We start from the raw sequence: 19597 nt of genomic DNA on the forward strand, positions 1-19597 counted from the left end.
AGACAGACAGAGACAGAGAGAGAGAGAGAGAATGAAAGTGGTGAAAGTGTCGTTGACACTTTCGCTTTCCCCTTTGTGACCCTCTCCTCTGGACATCTCTAATAAAGCTTTTTTCCATCATCACTAATGAACAAAGGCGGAAGCATCAGAAAACCAGCAGGTCAAAAAAGGCAGAGGCTTATACCTGCACCCCTGACTCATTAGAAACCTATTCTCCAAGCAGACAGCAAAAGGAAGACTTAGAAATAACCATCAGCGCTCCCTTATTCTGATGGACATTCTTATGCGTTTTATCCCCATAGTACCAATATAATCTGCATTTATCTTAATAGTCCTGCAGTCCCAGGAACTACACAACAGGCCTAAATAAGCCTTCGTGGAAATTCACTCACTACTCTGCACAGTCATCACAGCTTTGTTTCATCACTGCCAGGTGAAGCGTTGTTGGAAAAGAAGAAGGAGGAGGTGTAGAGTTGTTTAAAGACATATTTCACATCTAAAAGAGGCAATGTATTGTATTGTGGGGTTGACATTGGAAAGTAGGACACATGGTAAGGATGATTTTTCTAGGGGGCACATGAAAATAGATGCATTTCCACATTAAATGACATTAAATGACAATCAGAAGGCAGTATAAAAGAAACAGTCCTTTCAGATGAGGCCGACAGCTAACAAAATTCACACATTTTCAGCGGTAACTGCTGGAAAGCTATCAAATTAACTTCAGAGGATCAGATCAAAGCTGCCATCAGTTGACCTACTGAATGGATTAAAAAGGAAAATTATGCCATCCATGATTTCCACAGAATATAGGCATGCACTACAGCATATGTGGATTCTTTATTTTATTAGTAGGGCTACTTTACTAACCACAACTATTTTCACAGCCTTTATGGTGCAAAATATGGCTTTTTAAAAGCCCGTTGATCATGTTAACAGCATAATGAATTGTTGGTGTAGCTACATATTGACTCATATTAAAAAAAAAAAAAGAAGAGGACCGTTTAACCCAATTGCCCCCCGCCCCCTAGTTATTCCCCATGAGGCGAGATGGGAGAGGGGGAAAAAAACAATAACAAAAAAACTTTAAAAAAAACCCACTAGCATCTCTCTTTGTGTGACCAGTCAGAGTTTCATGTTGGTAATTTCAGAATTTGTTCAGAGGTGCCCTTGTGTTTTCATGTTGCTCCTTTTCAGTTATACTAACAGAAGTTGTCACTCTGATAATTAAGAAACGGGCCTGACTAATATGACCTGTATCAGTAAGATATATATGTCATAAACTCCTACAAGCAATACAGGAAAGTCGTGACAATGCTTTGGTTGGTGATTTTGATACTTATATCAACCATACGAGTAGCTATTTTAGTGTGAGCATCATCCTCAACCCACATATTTCCTTTTTCATTTCATCTAAATTAATAACCTGTCATTTTCCGTTATAAAATTCTTTGTCATAAACACAAAGTAGACGGTTAGCCTGGACACACACAACAGACATCTGAGTTACTACGACGCAGGATTATTGTCTTAGTGAGGTATTTTCAGGTTCAACTCTGGGTCTTCAGTCTTACAAAGCTGGTTCAGCTCACAATGGGGTGCATCAACAACAGCAACTTACACTGGAACTCATCAGTTTTACTCCCCCAAAAACAGATCTACAGAAAAGAACCACCTTTGTACAATCCAGTTCTCTCAGAAAATAGAAAATAAAAAAAGTGAAGAGACAGTTGACAGTCTGAGTCTCCTCTTAGGATGTAACGGTTCTGTTTTAAGTTTAACTGGAAGAATCTTCATGAGCATCATCTCTGCAGAAGGGTGCTTATGAAAGCTGCTTGAAGTTTGTTTCAGTTGACATTTTAATAATTTCAACTGTAACAAATTCTCTGCTTTATAAAAATCCTGCACTGAAGTTTCAATATTTACCTCAGCATTTTCTCAGTGTGTATAACCTCACAACAAGGCTTAAGTCACACCTGTGTTTGTCCACATCTATCTTATAAATTGTTTTAAAACTAATGAAACATCACATCATAAAACTTTTCAATTCTAGCATTTCACAGTCTGAAAGATAGGAAATGAACCACAGACTGGCTTCCTTACATGTCTTAAGAGTGGGCTACACCTGCAGCACATCCATATGTACTCACGATTTAATGATCGTGCAGTCATTTTATTCTTATTAATTAATGTCTTCACAATATGCACATTCTTTTGTTCCCCTTTCCTTCTTACATGTTCCACTGCTTCGGCTTTATTACTTTCAGGGAGTATAAACATTATAATTGTCTTATCAGTTCAGAGATTGATCATCTGATGCTAAAAATGTCTGAATGGAGCCTGAGTGAGAAACCATAGGGTGCCTAACAAGCTAAGCCATATAAGGAAAAGATACCATGGATCATATTGAATCTGCTTTATAGTGTGTGCAGCATTTCTGATGATACGTGCAGCACTCTGGGAGCGGGGAGCTGAATCCAAGCACTGCAGAGATCTGCAGTCGTCAATTTCACTCATTTTTAACTATGAAAATACCCGACCGGGTTGCTAAACATATTTGGGCAACTGATAAAATACCTTGACGAACCAAACATTTATCGAAATGGTCTGGCAGGCCCCAGTATGCCTTTACATGTGCAGAACTCACCGATGTTGGGGTGCTTCAGAAGTCGACAGATTCGAGCTTCTCGCTCAAGTTTCTGATGGTCTGAAGAGAAAAGACAGAAAAAACAACAGTTCTGAACAAAGAATTGTGTCTGAAGATTCATACAATAGCAGAGATGTCACATTTACTGAATTGATCAAGATGATGAGAACATTTATGATTTTCATATGAAATGGTTTGAATATTGTTAACAAATGTAAGGAATACTTAGATCTTTGTGTCCATGGAACATTGGAAACTAAAACAATTATGGTACACCAATTATCTTCTTGATAAATAACAGCAGAAACTGAGACATGATAGGCGCAATTGTGTACTTAAACTGTACGCCAAACAAAATTTTAGTGGGAATCAGGGCCTGATGTGAACAATAACTCTTCCTGCACTAATTTTGACAGAGCACTTGGTGAGGTTGTTCTTTCCACCTCATACAGAAATGTCTTTATCAATTATTAATACACAGAGAGACTAATCATAGAAATATGTAACTGAGACATCTGTGTAAGAACAAAACTCACAGAGATTCTCTTGAATACAGTCCTCAGTTCAGATTTTAAGCAACTTTTATTAAAAGAGATCTTTACCATGCAATCAATCAGACAGAGCGGCGAGTGAAACAGATCACAGAGTGCAACACCGCAGAGCGGCAACTCGACAGAAGCCATTTAGAGGGATGAACACCGGTGAATGTTTGGATTTTGTCGGCAGTCGTCTCCTCACACATCCACTGCACAACTGCAGATTCTCTGAATGAGATACATTCTCCTAAATGGAAATAGTCCAAAGCAGCCACTCGTGGCGCTAGGAAGGCAGGGCATACTGCAAACAGCTGCAGGAACTGCAGTAGTTTGTCTACAGCAGATTGAAAAAGGTAGGTGGGGCTCCCCGTTTACCCATAAATATCACTGTTTGTGTTGCAACAGAAAGGCACAATACAAACGAAGGGATAGAGTGCAACATAAAAGGTAGGGCAGAAAAAAAGACAGAAACCATACAATTAACTCAATTAATCCTCCTGAGAATTACAAGCCCGACTCTCATAAATCTTCCAGTTTTCATTTCAATTATTTTTTTTGGGGGGGAGGGGGTTTATTGGCAAAAATTACCAAGAGCAGTCTAGAAATGTGCAACTCCGAGGTCATATATTAATACAATATAAAAAATATTAATATTGGATTCAGACTTGGAGCAGCATCAAATCTTAGAGGACTTCTTCAACCGTGGCAGCCTTTGCCTCTGAACTGTAACACGCGTACTGAGCAGTTACAGTCAAGGTGAAGCAGAATACGTATTCTGAGTTTGTTACATTACGGGCTACTGCATTAAACACCCAGCTAAACATGAAAGATTAGACCGATTGCCAGGTTTATAAAACTGCACTTCTTAAATCATAATAAAATGATTGTGTGAAGGAATCTCAAGTGACGACGCTGACGTCAGACCACCTTCAAAGAGCTACAATAACAAGGCAGTTTAGAGATTAAAACACTAATACACACAAAATACATCAAATATTCTATCATTTCAGTTCCAGGGACATTTTTAAATCTTACTTTAATATGGGGTGTTCTTGCTAATATGGTTGAACTGCTAGCAGCTGAGGAAGCAAATCAATCTACCGGTAGGTACAGTAAACCGTGACAGCGATGCATCTGCTTAGTTTAGTTTAGTTAGTTTAGTGCTAAAAGCAAAACCACCAGGTGAAAAATGTGACAGGTGTTGGTGGTCATCCTCGACCTCATCACTGTGGTTCTTCACAAACGACCGCTTAGACCGGTCAAACAAAGTACGTAGCCCTCAAACTTCTGACTTATTCTGAGGAATTGGTATTTTCACCAAAATAAAAACGATGTTGAGTAACTACTTAGCAGTACAGTGCCATAGAAACCACAGTACTATCCTGCCATACCCAGGCATGAGTGACCTTCCCTCCTGACTCCCCTGCTGACCCACTTTCAAATAACTCATCATGAACCAGTAATGCAAACATTTCATACACGCCCTCAGCCTTGTACGTGTGAAATATCACGTGGAAAAGCACACTTATACCAAACATGCCAGAGACCAGGAATTGTGCCACGCTCGAGCACAGAGAGGAGCACAATAACCAAAACAACTTTGGCTTTTGTGGTAGGACTCAGTACAGATCGCCTCGTGTGTGTGCACGCTAAGTCACTGAAGTTACTGAATCTTCATGTTGATCAGTCATCTGATTATGTACCAATAAGTACGGGGTACCCATAAATTGGAACATCAACATAAATATAAGCCCCATGGCTATTGTGATCCCATCACAAGATGGTCACTAGTTTGTAATAAAACCATGTGCATCATTTTGAGTCTGTGTTTTAGTGATAGCTGCAGACGTGTGTGCATGGATGTGTGTATGTAAAAGGAGTTTGTGTTCAGGCCCAGTAATACAACAGTGCAGTATTTACACTTCATCTGGGAGGGGATGCTAAAACAAAAACAAAAAAACAGCCCAAACAAACATGCACACACACACACCTCATGGCTAAAACAACATCTTTGTTTAAGGATTGAACTTAATCTTATTTTAACACTTTAGTTGCTTTTAAGAAATGATGCTCTTAAACCACTTTTAAACTATTTAATCATGGGAGGGTGTGGTAGCCACAAAAACCTTCTCTGATATGGAGGTGGGGTCAGAGGTGACGCAGCATAACTGTGAAGAGGATCCGCTACGAGTCAGTATGTAGATGTTTGTGTGTTATCACTGTGGTTAAGCCAGCTAACTCCACAGCTCCATGGCGATTAAATGACACAGAGGTAGGCTGGCTAAGATTTGCATTCATTTCCCCAGAGCCGCAACAACCTCTGATAAAAACTCACATGCTGTTGCTGAGTCATCAACTCTTACCTTATCCACCTCCTACAGTAGCTACAGACATAATAAAAGAGCACACTACGAATAGCAGCATCCCTCTCTGTGCGTTACTATATGGTCTATGGCTTTCATGTCATGTGATTGTCTTCATCCATCTAACTTATTAGGGCTAGTTTTAAGGCTGCGGTCAGATGTTTGGAACCACCATCTTCCGTCGTCTGACACAGTGCCACACTCTTCACATCGACCTTCCTCCAACCTCCCCGTCGGTGTACATTTCCTTCATCTGAGAGAAAGCCAGTGAATACGAAAGAGACCTGAGCCTCCTAATTACACCGGTGACGCAGGACAGACAGAGACGGAGGGAGGATTACACGAAACGTCCATTTGCTAGAAGAGGATCACGGCGCCCGTGCCTGTTGGTGTGTGTGTGTGTGTATACGTTTCTGTACAACTGTCTACCCTGGTGCAGTGTCACTGCAGCACTCCTTAATTCATTCAATCTCCTTATTTGTTGGTGTGAGAGTGTGTGGTAGAGGAAGACAGGAAAGAGAATGCTGTAGGGTAATTACTGGCACTTCCTGCTGCTCTCTAATTGGCCATCTGCTTTGCCATGGGGCGGGCCCACGGCCATCTTACTGTAGCTGAAAAAGGATGGAAAGGACCTAAGACACTAACCAAACTATCTGCCACACAGAGCCGACAGCCAGGCTGAAAGCTCAGACACAGTTTGGTCCGTTTCAGGAATGTTTATGACCAGACGTTAATGAATGGCTAAACTGATGAAATCAGCTACAGCATTTTAATAATGACAATGCGTCAGCATCTGGGGGGGGCATTTTCAGGCAGGTTTTCACAAGAAGCCACAAAGCTACAGTATATAAACTGCAAACCAACCCGAACAAACACGTTGCTTTGCTCCAAAATGAGTGTATGGCCTACTGTTGTTACAGTATGAGTTATAACTAGTGATGCACCGATTGTTCGGTAACCGAAATTGTTCGGCCGCAAAATGGCAAAAAAACACTTTCGGTGTTCGGTGGAATAAGTGGGGAAAAAAAACGAACAATTATTAACGGCGTTGTAAAATAAGGAAATAGATTGGCCGCTCCGTCCCGTAACGTTGCGCACTACATAAATCGTTGGCCAACCAAAAACTAACCCCATAAGAATTTTACCTAACATTCACCAGGAGGTGGAACCAAAACAACATAATGCTGGGAAATTTAAAAAATTTCATTTTTTTATGTTCAATAAATATTTTCTACCTTGTAATTTTGTAAAAGATTTTTTTCTTTGAAAAGCATGCCTAAATAAAATGTATTTGATTTATGCAATGGTGAAAAAATTGGCAAAATAAATGAAAAACTGCTGAAGAACCATGTTCGGTATTGTTCGGTATTCGGCCAAGTGTGTATGACTATTTTCGGTTTCGGCCACAAATTTACATTTCGGTGCATCACTAGTTATAACCACTACATATTCGTACTCATACTATTACAACATGACCAGCTTACCAACTAGGATGACAAGTAAATGTGGAAATTTACTAAGAAATTACAAATGGGTTTAGCTGAAACCCCCCAGAGCAGTGACCACAGGACACCAAGGAGAAGCACTGAAGTCGTGCATAAAAGCAGAGTCCCTCTGTCCGTCTCTATTGCAGAGGACAACACAGTCGCTTCAATAAAATACAACTGAGCGTTCATTCTGCACAGATAAAATCATCATCTCACCTACGCAGCACTTTTTATTTTTTGCACTATCAAGTCAAATTAATATCATGTGTGCGGATGTATATTACACAGACGTCACCCACGAACACCAGAAGTTGGCAGGAATCTGCAAACGCCTGCAGCTCTCCACCCTCTGTCCTGCTACCCCTCCAGTACATGCATGAATATAAAAACTGAATGAGACAGTCACGAGTTTTTGGTCTTCCCTGACGGTCTAACCACCCATCCAGCGGCCTGGAATAACTTCTAGTGGGCACCAGTTACGATTAAACATGCATGTTAGAAGCTTTGGAAGGAGGAGGGAATGACTAAAATGAAATATTAAATATGAACTAAACAACAGCTTCAAAACAATGCCAATGTCATCCTTTTATTTCAGTTGCCTGTGTGTGAGTAGCCAACTACCACAAGAACAGCACTGCACATGTGCAAACAGCTCACTCGTGTCGTCACTGTCACTGCCCCCCCCTTCTGCCACACAGAGTAGAGACAGACAGCAGGGACATATCCCTCTCGTTGCACATGGCATGGAGCAACCGTTTTTTGTTCAAAATGTGGCTCAATATCCAAATTCAATTAATATCTCAGCAGGTGAATGTTTAGGACCAATTCCATCGACCACTGCGACAAGTCTAGGTACAACTGAAGAATTAAGATGGCAATTTCTCAGCTCCAGAGAAAAATACCAACCTCACTATCAAACATTTATACTCAGTGTTCGCCTCCCTCTTTTTTTCCCCTACTCAAATACGGTTTCTAAATCAGACCGTCGAAAAGTCCACCTTTCCTTTTCAGCTTACTTTGCAACATAGGCAGTGTATAAAAAAGCAAACCTTTCCTGCAGGATTTCTTTTTAATCAAATTAGGCTTTTCACCATCTCAAAGGATTCACATGCACATCTTCATCTGTAGAACAACCAACACAAACAGTGTTAAGTTGCTTTACAGACAATAAGCACTATAGGCAGCAGGCTTCAAACAACACACTGAAATCAATAGTAACTTAGTTTGTGTGTGTGTGTGTGTGTGTGTGTGTGTGTGTGTGTGTGTGTGTGTGTGTGTGTGTGTGTGTGTGTGTGTGTGTGTGTGTATATATATTATATATATATATGTATGCGCTTTTATTTTATTTTTTTGATTTATTAATTTTATTTTCTTTATTATTGTTGTTTTCCAGTATGTGCCTTCTTGTTATATGTTGTTCAGTTTGTAAATCAACAATGTGTGTGATAAAGATGATTAAAAAAAAGAGTAACTTAGTTCTTTGAACACGCGAGGAGCTTTTGAATGTTTAACAACACTCACATTTACTGAAAATACTGCAATATAGCAAAGAGGGAAGACTAAACGTGTTGCACATGAACACTGAACCAAATGAACCTGCACAGGGACTGTAAGATCCCAGGAAACGGTATATAGTGTAGCTGCAGACTGAATACTGATTTTTAGATGACCTTACCTTTATGAGCCTTACTGTTAACAGTTCCAATCACTCACATTTTACCTTCATGTTTAAGGGGGGCATTATATTCAATAAAGCATCCTGCTGTTAACCATTTCCATCCATACAAAACTGACTGGGCAAAATACATCCATCCATACAAAACTGACTGGGCAAAATACATCCATCCATCCAACCAACCATCCAATTTAAGATTCAGTTGAAACAATATCTTTTAAAATGTAATGAATTATGATTTGACATTTGGAAGGAACAGAATGAAGTTTACATTTAGTGTAAACCCTATCACAATAAAGTTGAAAAGTGGTCAAGAATTCTAAGATAAGGTAATTTCAGGCAGGTATTGTTTATGAGGGTGTTTTATTTGATTTCTTTTCTATGTATTTATGTCTGAAAATGATGTTGATTTAGTTCTCTTCTGTGTTGTTTGTGACTAAGGACGTTGTGTCTATTATTGTTTTGTTTGTCATGTATAATGTATCTGTTATGTATTAAGTGTTAATGTGTGTGTTGTGTTTATGTCGGACCCCAGGAAGAATAGCTAATGCTGTTGCTAATGCTAATGCTAATGGGGATCCTAAATAAAACAAACAAACAACCAATAAACCATCCATACATCTATGGATCTTCCTTTAGATCCTTCCTTCTTTGGTTGCTTTCTACCGCTCCCCCTTCAGATTATTGCAGTGTTTACCTGAGCTTTGAGAGTCTTACCCACCAAGCTGTACTCACTTATCCATGTTATCAGAAAAAAACCCACCCAAATCCATCAGGACAAGCAGCATGCTCATGCAGTGACCACCTACTGCAGTTGGTGTGATTTCCTCTTTTTTGTTCACTTTATTCTTTACCTTTAAGTGTCATCTATTGCTTTCCTGATGTGAAGAGTCACTGAGCACCTTGCGAGACCATACTGTTGAAACTCTCAACTCTACTCTCAAGGCAGACGCATACACAGACACAATCCTACACTGGACTTCCTGCCTCTGCAAAGAGCCCACAGCTTTGTGCTGAGCCCTTACTTTTCCTTGGTGGAACATTAATGCTAGAAGCTGCCCTATGTGGACACTAACAATAATAGCATTACAACACACTCACATAAAACAGACATGCTCTATTAGTATCACTCCCTGCTCCCTCCCTCTCTCTTACACGCACACACAAATACCATCAGACACAGACAATAACAGCAGGAACACGGAGACGCCTATGGAATCTGTGGGGTCTTAGTGGCTGATGAGATACATTTAGCATAAGTGGATTAGCCTCAATACAAACCAATCTCCCTTCATAGATGGAGAAGAGACGGGCAGTGAGGGAGAGAGGTGCAGAGGCGATGAGAAAGTGAAGGGAAAGGAGAACAAAGGCGGCCAGGTGTGTCTAACTCCCGGGAACGAGTATTCACATCTGATTTGCCAAATGCAGAAAGGAGAACGCAATTAACTATCTCAGTCGGGAGAGGTCCTGACACAGTGACGTCAGCCCACGTCACTACAACAAGTCACACCAGGCACGTACATGCCATTCTCAAGCTCAACGTAGAAGCAGACAAGTATTTCAACATGCACAATTCAATTGTGGACTGTGGAGACACAGGAATTAAAATTATTCACAGGGGAAACAAGCTTCATGTCCTGCCACTTATCATTTTTCAGTCCCACGTGTGTGGGCTTTAAATAATAAACATGAATGCAACTGGGATGTATTCAGTACATGTTAAATTTTTTCTAAAGAGAATCCTTAAATCATCGAGAACTTGCTGAGAAGAGCTGCCGAGAAAAACAAGTCAAATGTTCTGCTGATGCTGGAATTATGAAACTGTTCTTCATCCGTACAGTTTTTTGAATAAAGATGACAAATATAAGTACATATGCAGTATAATGATGAGGACTTGTGGTCATTATTTTACACAACAGGGGGGTTAATATAACTGAGCTCGTCTGCGAAACTATTGCATTCAAAATCAATGAGCTCAACTGTTTTGCAGCAATACTGAATTCACAGGATTTGGCCGATGATAACACGGAGTATTGAGAAAAAGGAAGGAACTACTTCTCAAAATGTATTTCAGAATCCTTATCATACAAAAAAAGTATCTTCTTGAAAGTACTTCTCACAAATAAAGCAAGCATGCAAATATCAGTGTGTGTGTGTGTGTGTGTGTGTGTGTGTGTGTGTGTGTGTGTGTGTGGTGTTGCCGTACCCCTCGCCGACAGCTTCTTGGTGTTGATGATTTTTGCAGCATATTCCTGTCCTGATGACTTCTTTACACACCTACGCACCACTGAAAAAGCACCCCTAAGAAGAGAGAACACAAACAACCAGATTTCAGCTCCTTTTCACTTCACATGCCCTCTTTCACACAAACGCAAAGTGTGACATTTGAAACTACAATCCACTCATGTGGCAATGGCTCTTTTGCGATTGTATGCAACCAGTGTGCCTTTTTCAAGATCACAGCATCAGTGCAGTTAATATGAAACAGACAACCAAGAAACAGCAATGTAGCTGTCTCACACACAAACACGCACACACACGTTTCAGGGCTTAATACATTATTGTTATGAATGTGTGTAGCACTCTACATAAAAGGAAGTGCGCAGAACTACTAAACTACAACAGCCTCTACGCTGAGGAGTTTCACATCGACTCTCTATAGCTCTCTGAGAAGCATACAATTCGGAGCATTGAAAAAGAGACAATGGTAATAGATTTTGGGAGCATTTTGAGCATTCTTTGCAAGTCTGTAGTCCTCCAGTTTGTCTGAAGGAGCCAGCCTGGGCTTTACTACTCCCATTAATATAATGCAGTGCTGCTGCTTTCTGCTGCACTCCACTCTTAGTTTCAATAATTCAACAGCAAATGAGAGGTGACAGGTGACAGAAGTACAAGTCGGTCCCTAGACTTTAACAGCGTATGACGGAGCAAAACGCAGTAACAAACGGGACCAAAAGCAAATGCAGCAGATAGAGAAGAATCGAGGCAGTGTAGGATAGTGTAGATCCACTTTGGAGGATGTGTAGGTGTGTATCTGTGTAGGCACACTATAATCAGTGCCATCTATTACTGCCAATTATTGGGAGACATGCTGGAAAAGGCAGCTGGAAATGAAGGCCACTGTATCTGTATAGGATTCATGTTGCTTTGCTCCATCTTACTGGTCAAGAGCAGCAGACGCTGGAGGACATGGTGATCTGGTTTGCCATTTTGTAGGACAAGTCTGTGATGTAGCAGATTTGACCAAAATATAATACCTTTTTGCATTTGTTAATTGAACTGTAATTTTATTTTCCTGTTTTCAACCACCATTATTATCATATTATTCACATAGTTTCACCAACTGTCATACTTGTGAATTGAGGAATTGTGCTCAGACTTAGGAGTAAAAGAAAACGTGACATGATTTACGACTGCAGAAATGTATGATAATATATTCAATATCTAAATGCCATAGGGTCATATCTTTCAGACAAAAATATAGATTTTCTTCCTAGGGAAAAACTGATGGTAGATATGACATAATAATAATAATAATAATAATAATTATTATTATTATTATTATTATTATTATTATTATTATTATTATTATTATTAAAAAATGCTCAATGGCACTAAAGCTGAAAATCTTTTCAAATTAGAAGCAAATAGACTGGATTACAACAAAAATGTTGGACACAATGTAAACTATAATGCCAATTACAGTCATATTTTCTGTTCATGTGCCAAATTACAATCTTTCTGGGATGACAGTATTGGGCTTTTGGAGGTCATTTTAAATGATAAGGTTCCCACAGGTTCTGTATCTGGGATTGATCCCAGAAGGGGTTGTTAGGAAAGAAGATAGGTACCTGTTCAAATTAATGACTGTTGCCTAGAATCAGAATCAGCTTTATAGGCCAAGTTTGAACATTGCCCGACAAGGAATTTGACTCCGGTTATTTCGCTCACTGTACCCAGATTTAAAAAGTAGCAACAGTAAATAAACAAATGTACAGTAAATAAACAAATGTGGCACTTATTAACATGTATACAATTAAAAAAAGTGAAAGGTGCAGCAGTACTGAGGTAGGCATGGTAATGATAGCTCTTAATAACAAATATACAATTTTTAAAAAGTGAGAGGTGCAGCATATAAGAAGGCCATTACAAGAAACTGGTTGAAAAGTGACGCTCCACAAACAGGACATTGGATGGACATTAAGGAGATCTACGATGGAAAAAAGGACCTTTCATCTGCGAATCAAAGCAGGTGACTTTACACAAAACTGGAGAAAATGGACATTATTCAAAGACAAAGACAATGCTCACTCAACTTAATGAGAATTTGTATGCCCCCTCTTGTACTACTTTACTCTATTTTATGTTATGTACTGTTACATGTATACATACACAAAAATAGAGTTTAAAAACAAAACTGAAAATCTTTAGGTGACAGTATTTGGTATTACACTACTCCCCAGACAAGAGATAATAACCCACAGTAACTCCCAGTGACTGTGAGATCCATAACCCGAGCAGAGCTTATCGATAAGGCCTGCAGGGTGTCGCGGTGCAAACCCGCACTAATCCCAGTCTGGACCACGCAACTTCCTCATTCAGTGATTCGGGGTAGCGTCACTCAGCACGGTTACACCAACCATCTGCAGCTGCTGGAGGGAGGAGTGGGGGGTAATAAAACTAGTCGGCCTAGTCAGCCTGCAGGTACAGGACTGTCTCAGAAAATTAGAATATTGTGATAAAGTTCTTTATTTTCTGTAATGCAATAAAAAAAAATGTCATACATTCTGGATTCATTACAAATCAACTGAAATATTGCAAGCCTTTTATTATTTTAATATTGCTGATTATGACTTACAGTTTAAGATTCCCAGAATATTCTAATTTTTTGAGAGTTTTCTTGAGCTGTCAGCCATGATCAGCAATATTAAAATAATAAAAGGCTTGCAATATTTCAGTTGATTTGTAATGAATCCAGAATGTATGACATTTTTGCATTATAGAAAATAAAGGACTTTATCCTTTCATTACAAAATCAATTGAAATATTGCAAGCCTTTTATTATTTTAATATTGCTGATCATGGTTTACAGCTCAAGAAAACTCTCAAAAAATTAGAATATTCTGGGAATCTTAATCTTAAACTGTAAACTGTAAATGTATGATATTTTTTTTAATATTATTATAGAAAATAAAGGACTTTATCACAATATTCTAATTTTCTGAGACAGTCCTGTATATACATACACACACGCACACATACATGATACACACACACACACACACACACACACACATACATGATACACACATAATTAAACCGAGCAAACTAAATAAAGAGTTAAAAAAAACAGAAAATCTTTTAGGTGACAGTATTTGGTATTCCACTCCTCCCCAGACAGAGATAATAACCCCCTGCACCTCCCAGTAACTGATCACAACCCGAGCAGAGCTTATCGATAAGGCCTGCAGGGTGTCGCGGTGCAAACCCGCACTAATCCCAGTCTGGACCACGCAACTTCCTCATCCAGTGATTCGGGGGTAACGTAGCGTCACTCGACGCGGTTACACCAACCATCTGCAGCTGCTGGAGGGAGGAGGAGTGGGGGGTAATAAAACTAGTCGGCCTAGTCAGCCTGCAGGTACCGCGGGGCCGCGCACCGGGGCCGGCAGCAGCAGCAGCAGCAACGGCCGCCGCAGGCGCGGCCCCGCGGGTCACGGGGCCGCGCCGACACCTCCGGGACCGTGACCCGCGGGACCAAAGTCGATGTCAAAACGGGGCTTAGATTATCCGCCGCTAGCCGGCTAAGGCGGACATGTTTGCAGGGGTTGCGGGGGAGGAGGCGGCTACTCACTTGCCCAGCTCCTCGTACAGCTGGTACTCGTCGGTGAAGCGCGTGCACGTCGCGGTGGTCGCCATGGCGGCAGAGAGAGGGGGCTGCGGGAGCGAGCCTCGGGGGTCCGGCTGGCTGGCTGGCTGGAGGGTAGAGCCGAGCCTCCAACACTGGGGTACCGATCTGACAGGCAGGCAGGCGAGCAGCGCTGCTGGAGAGGAGAGACGAGCGGGGACGGAAGAGGAGGGGCTGGAGGAGGAGTGAGAGTGTGTGAGTGTGTGTGTGTGTGTGTGTGTGTGTGGAGTAAAGGGCAGCAACTCTCGCGAGAGTACACTCGTGCAGCATGAGCTCAGTGCCTCCCAGTTCAATGAAGTCATTGAAAAACGTGGGGGGAGATGGAACTGATTTGTTTAACTCGTTTAGACTCAATCGGTCATCTTTTTTTTTGGAGGGATAAGATCACGAATGAAATGACACTTGTACGCCCTCTCCGCCACGATGCAGGTGTCTGTCTGTCTGGCTGCTGGAAAAAACAGCTTTGACACACCAGCTCCTGTCTCTTCTCATACCCTTCCAAATATTGCAGAGAAGATCCCAGCAGCATTTTTTTTTTTTTTTTTACTGCACTGGTTGGGATACACCCAGACTCTGGGTCACACCTCACTGCAGCAGAAACAAACTCACTGACTGATTATGAAACAACAGGCTCCAGGGTACAGAGGAGCACAGAGACCCCCTCTCCACTTGTCCTGCAGAGCACTGACACCCAAACAGAAATGGACAAAAACAGCCATGAATACGCAGATATGACTTATGGCGGAGACTCATATGATCACTTATTTATGTGTAATTCTGGTAACTGTGTGCCTCTCTGTGCTCATATGTGGGACTTTTCAGATTTTGGTCATATTGGTTGTTTTATGTGTCAGTTTCAGTCTTTGTCCCAGGTTCTATATCTTGTGTCATTTAAGACTAAATTAGATTTCTTGCATATCTTTTTGTGAACATTTAAAACATTTTTTTGTAAGTAAAATTATTTTGTGATTGTGACAAACATGTCTGATGTAATTTAATTTAACATTTTTAATCTTTTTGCACCTGCTTGTTTTTATATGTTTTCTATCATCTGTTATGCATTTTGATTATTTTTTTCAGATGTTTTTGTTTAATTACTTGCTTCCTTTTGTAGCCATTCTGTATCTTTGTAGTTTTTATATAACGTCATGCTTATTTCCACTTTTGTTTGGGTTATCTTATACCTTTTTTTGCCATTTTGTCCCACAATTTGCTCATATTAAAAAATATTTTTTGTACATTGTTTGATGATCTGTTATGTATATGTTGTACACTGGTCTGCAACACCAGAATAAAAGTTTAGCTCATCTCTTCATTTGATCTAACAATTTGGCTATTCTGCATCTCTGTGCTCATTTGAATGTGTTTAGTCTCATTTATGTAATTATTTCATCTAATTTTGGTCATTAAATGTCTCAGTGTATTCACATATTTTCTATCACTTCATTTTAGTTTTAAGATTTATTTTAATTATTTTCCTGTTGTCATCTTTGTGGGCATTAGTTTTATATTTCTTCAATATTTGTCTCTGGTTGTTTTGTGTCTCATTTTGGTCATTTTACATGCCATTGTGATCATTGAGTTTCACATTTTTTAAACTCCTCTTACTCCCTTGTACGTCTCCTTATTTTACATTTCTTCATGCATGTGTTTCTGTCTCAGATATCTATTACATTTCTGGGATGAGACGGGTCACCTGACTTTTTGGGTCTTTCTCAAGTGGACGTGTTCAATAATCTGTTCATGAGCAAACTGACACATGAACACATGTACACCATGCAAGAGTACACACACACAAGCACTTGAGGGATCTATTGATTAATGCTGATGTTGCTCTCAATGCATGAGGTTTCTTCTGAACTGCTGATTTAGCTTTTGTAAATGCAAGTGTGCACTTGTGCACGTATTTTAAAATATGAAAATGGATGGTGGGAATGGTGGGGCTGCAGGATCGGGTTTCATCTGTCAAGCATGCACCTATGTTTTTCCACAGTGTGAGGGCTGTTAGCCTGGCAGCGCTAAAAGACGGTGTCACACAGACCCAGAGTGCTCCACTAAAAGTTTAATGTGGCATGAGTGGGAGGCCATCAGAGGACGGGCGGGTGGGGCTGCAGGGCAGAGCTTGAGAGTTACAGTTCGAGGCTTTGCGTGCGTGCGTGCGTGCGTGCGTGCGTGCGTGCGTGCGTGCGTGCGTGCGTGCGTGCGTGCGTGCGTGCGTGCGTGCGTGCGTGCGTGCGTGCGTGTGTGTGTGGCTGCCTGCTCAGCACTTCAGCTCAAGGGGTGGGACAGCAAACAGCACTGACAGATTAAAATAAATAAATAAATGAAAAAATCATTTCACTTGAAAATCTTTACGCGTGGTCGTCAGCGTGGGAACGCAAAACGCTGAAAAGTTCAAATATTACAAGGCCGCATCTGCAAGTGCAGCCTGCTGGATGGGTGATGGAGAGCTAGAGAAAAGAGGACAGCATGCGTGTGTGTGTTTGTGTGTTATGTGCAAGCGTGTGCAAGACAAATGAGCACTGCAGCACAGGCTACTGGCCCTCTCCTGCCCTTCTTTTCCTATGTGCTAACCCTGCTGCCTCTCCTCCTCTTCCTCCACCTCCTCAGCCTCCACAGGAGTTATATAACGGTGAACTCCTCAGCCTTTGTTATCTCACACCAACCACACACTACGCCTTGCCTTCTTCATAAGAGACAGGAGAGCAGAGGAGGGAGGAGGAGTGAGAGAAAGTACAATCATTTCTGTGGAAATCTGTCTCAAGTAAAGAAAAGAAATAAATTGTTTGACTTCTCAAATTTGAGTGATTTTAATCACATCACTGCAATGAGAATCGCTGCCTCCTTCTTAGTGAAAATCAGACGAGTTGATAATTAACCTCTTATAGTTTTTCTGTCTCGTTTGATATAAGCCGTGATTAAACTGCGGTCTTTAAGAGTGACTCGCAGACATCTCTGGGTGAATCTACAGCAGAAATAGACATTTTTGTCCTTTTTTTAAACAAAATCAGCAAAGCAAAAATATCCCATTTTTCTTTGTAGCAGACTATATTTGTCTCCGGAAAAAGACTAACTGTACAGTTGCAGCTTCAGTAGCTTTCATGCAGTTAGGCCAGACTTTTCCTTTGTTGTGACTAATGAGGTGAATACGCCATCTGTTACATCATCACAACGGAGAGGGCGGACGGGGCCAAGAGCTGAGTCATGACACTCCCGTTCTCCAGGGCTTTGGGGAAATAATCGGACCGAGGGAAGCGAATGAGGAACACGCTTTCTTCTCCGGGCCGATACTGTCGTGATGCCCTGCAGCGACGAACCGCTGACCCCTAGCTGCTCAGCAAGTTTGTCGTCGACGGCCTTGGCTGCACGGCGCAGCAGCTGGCTGTCAGCGTGAGCGTGTGCAAAGCAGGGTGTTACGGATTAAATGTCAGTGAGTTTAGTCGGTTTAGACAGGACAGATAAATATTAGGAAGTTTCTGAACATCACAGCAAAAAATCTGACTCCTGCTCAGCTCCTGTTCTGGTTGAAAAATAAAGTTCCTCCATTTTATTGCACTGTTACAAATTCAACAAAGCGAATAGCAGCTGATCTATAATCATCTTACGCATTGACATGCGTTGTTTGACATCCATCTGATCTTTGCATGGCAAGTCTGGACAGATCCGAAAGATGAAAAAACTAAAACTTGGGTTCGGAGTAGGCTATCTCAAAATAGAAATAAAAGTCAAAGTAAATGAAGAAGAAAAAAACCCCAAACAGTTGTTTTTCTTTTAATTTTCCTTGCCATATCTGGTTTGTCCTTTTCGAGTCAGGGATCATTATCTCTGCGGTGAAGGTTCCGGTTTTGAGTCAAGTCTCAGACAGACAGCCTCACGTAATCGTCAGGGACTTTTTTAAATGCGATTCTGAATTCATGTCCAGCCAGCATTTGTTTGTGGGGCTCATGTAGGCAGCAAATAAGAGAAAATGGCTCCTACATGAGATTTTCCACACATCTCCCATTGGCCCAGTATAAACCGCCTATGTGTGTTTGATGCTGGATTGCAGCGGGTGCGTGGGATGCTCCTCTGCTTCCCCACTCACATTTTTTCTTTGGGTTTCTTTTGTGTTGCCCGTTTTTAGAGTTTCCCTCACGGATCCAGCTATGACTCACACGGGCATCCACCTGAGGACGCACAATGCTAGCTACTGGTAATTATTATAGTAACAGAACATCCATCCACGCACCTTCTATACCAGTTTCATGGTGTTTACGATCAAGCGGGTCTGATGGTATACGCAGTACTCGAATTGAGGGGGGATGAGGGGGGATGAGGGGGGATGGCATCCCTCCTGAAATAAAAACGGTCAAAATCACCCCCCCTGTAAAATTGCCATCCCCCCTTTCCATCCCTTATGTCATTTCATCAATGAATGTGGTTTTACTGCTATTTCAACATTTAGAGTCATCACCAGAAAAATATCTTATTTGACAATTTTCACCTGTTTCAAGTAAATTTTCACTTGAAATAAGTAGAAAAATCTGCCAGTGAGACAAGATTTATCTTCTCATTACAAGCAAAAAAATCTTGTTCCACTGGCAGATTTTTCGACTTATTTTAAGTGAAAATCTACTTGAAACAGGTGAAAATTGTTGTTTTTTCCAGTGATGAGTCTTGTTTTAAGTGTAATGAGATTTTTTTTACTAAAATGGGACATTTTAACTAGAAATAAGACAAATATTCTTGTTAAGATTTTGAGTTTTTGCAGTGAACCATTTTACTTATCCTGTGAAGGACAGAGTCATATTGATAAGTTCAGAAAACTGTTTTTTATTGTTGTGTTTTGATGTATTTGATGTAAGCCCAGTGGATATTTAAAACTTACAGAAGGCTGCATTTAACTCCTGCTATGTCATTCCTGCAGTATTTCTGCAGGTGTTTTGGTCAGTGAATTTGTAATATATTATATTATTTGTATTCAGCACAAATTATCTGTCAC

General features: G+C 40.7%; 2 protein-coding genes across 18 annotated transcripts in view; one reads left to right on the top strand and one right to left on the bottom strand.

Annotated features, from left to right (window-relative positions):
* Positions 1–14794, bottom strand: part of LOC133419583 (calcium/calmodulin-dependent protein kinase type II subunit gamma) — a 44023-nt gene extending 29229 nt beyond the window's left edge. For 12 of the 17 annotated variants that reach the window (XM_061708825.1, XM_061708831.1, XM_061708828.1 and 9 more), the window contains exons 1-3: positions 14563–14793; positions 10915–11009; positions 2648–2707 (exon numbers count right to left, since the gene is read on the bottom strand). In XM_061708825.1, coding sequence (XP_061564809.1) covers positions 2648–2707; positions 10915–11009; positions 14563–14627 — 220 coding nt within the window. In that variant the 5' untranslated portion in view covers positions 14628–14793. Of the gene's footprint in view, positions 1–2647; positions 2708–10914; positions 11010–14562 lie in introns of all 17 variants that reach the window. The other 5 variants (XM_061708834.1, XM_061708833.1, XM_061708826.1 and 2 more) reach the window with 2 other exon arrangements.
* polr3e (polymerase (RNA) III (DNA directed) polypeptide E) overlaps positions 1–19597 on the top strand; it is a 164284-nt gene that overhangs the window by 117198 nt on the left and 27489 nt on the right. The window lies entirely within an intron of this gene.

This window comes from Cololabis saira, chromosome 19 (assembly GCF_033807715.1).
Source record: "Cololabis saira isolate AMF1-May2022 chromosome 19, fColSai1.1, whole genome shotgun sequence".
NCBI lineage: Eukaryota > Metazoa > Chordata > Actinopteri > Beloniformes > Belonidae > Cololabis > Cololabis saira.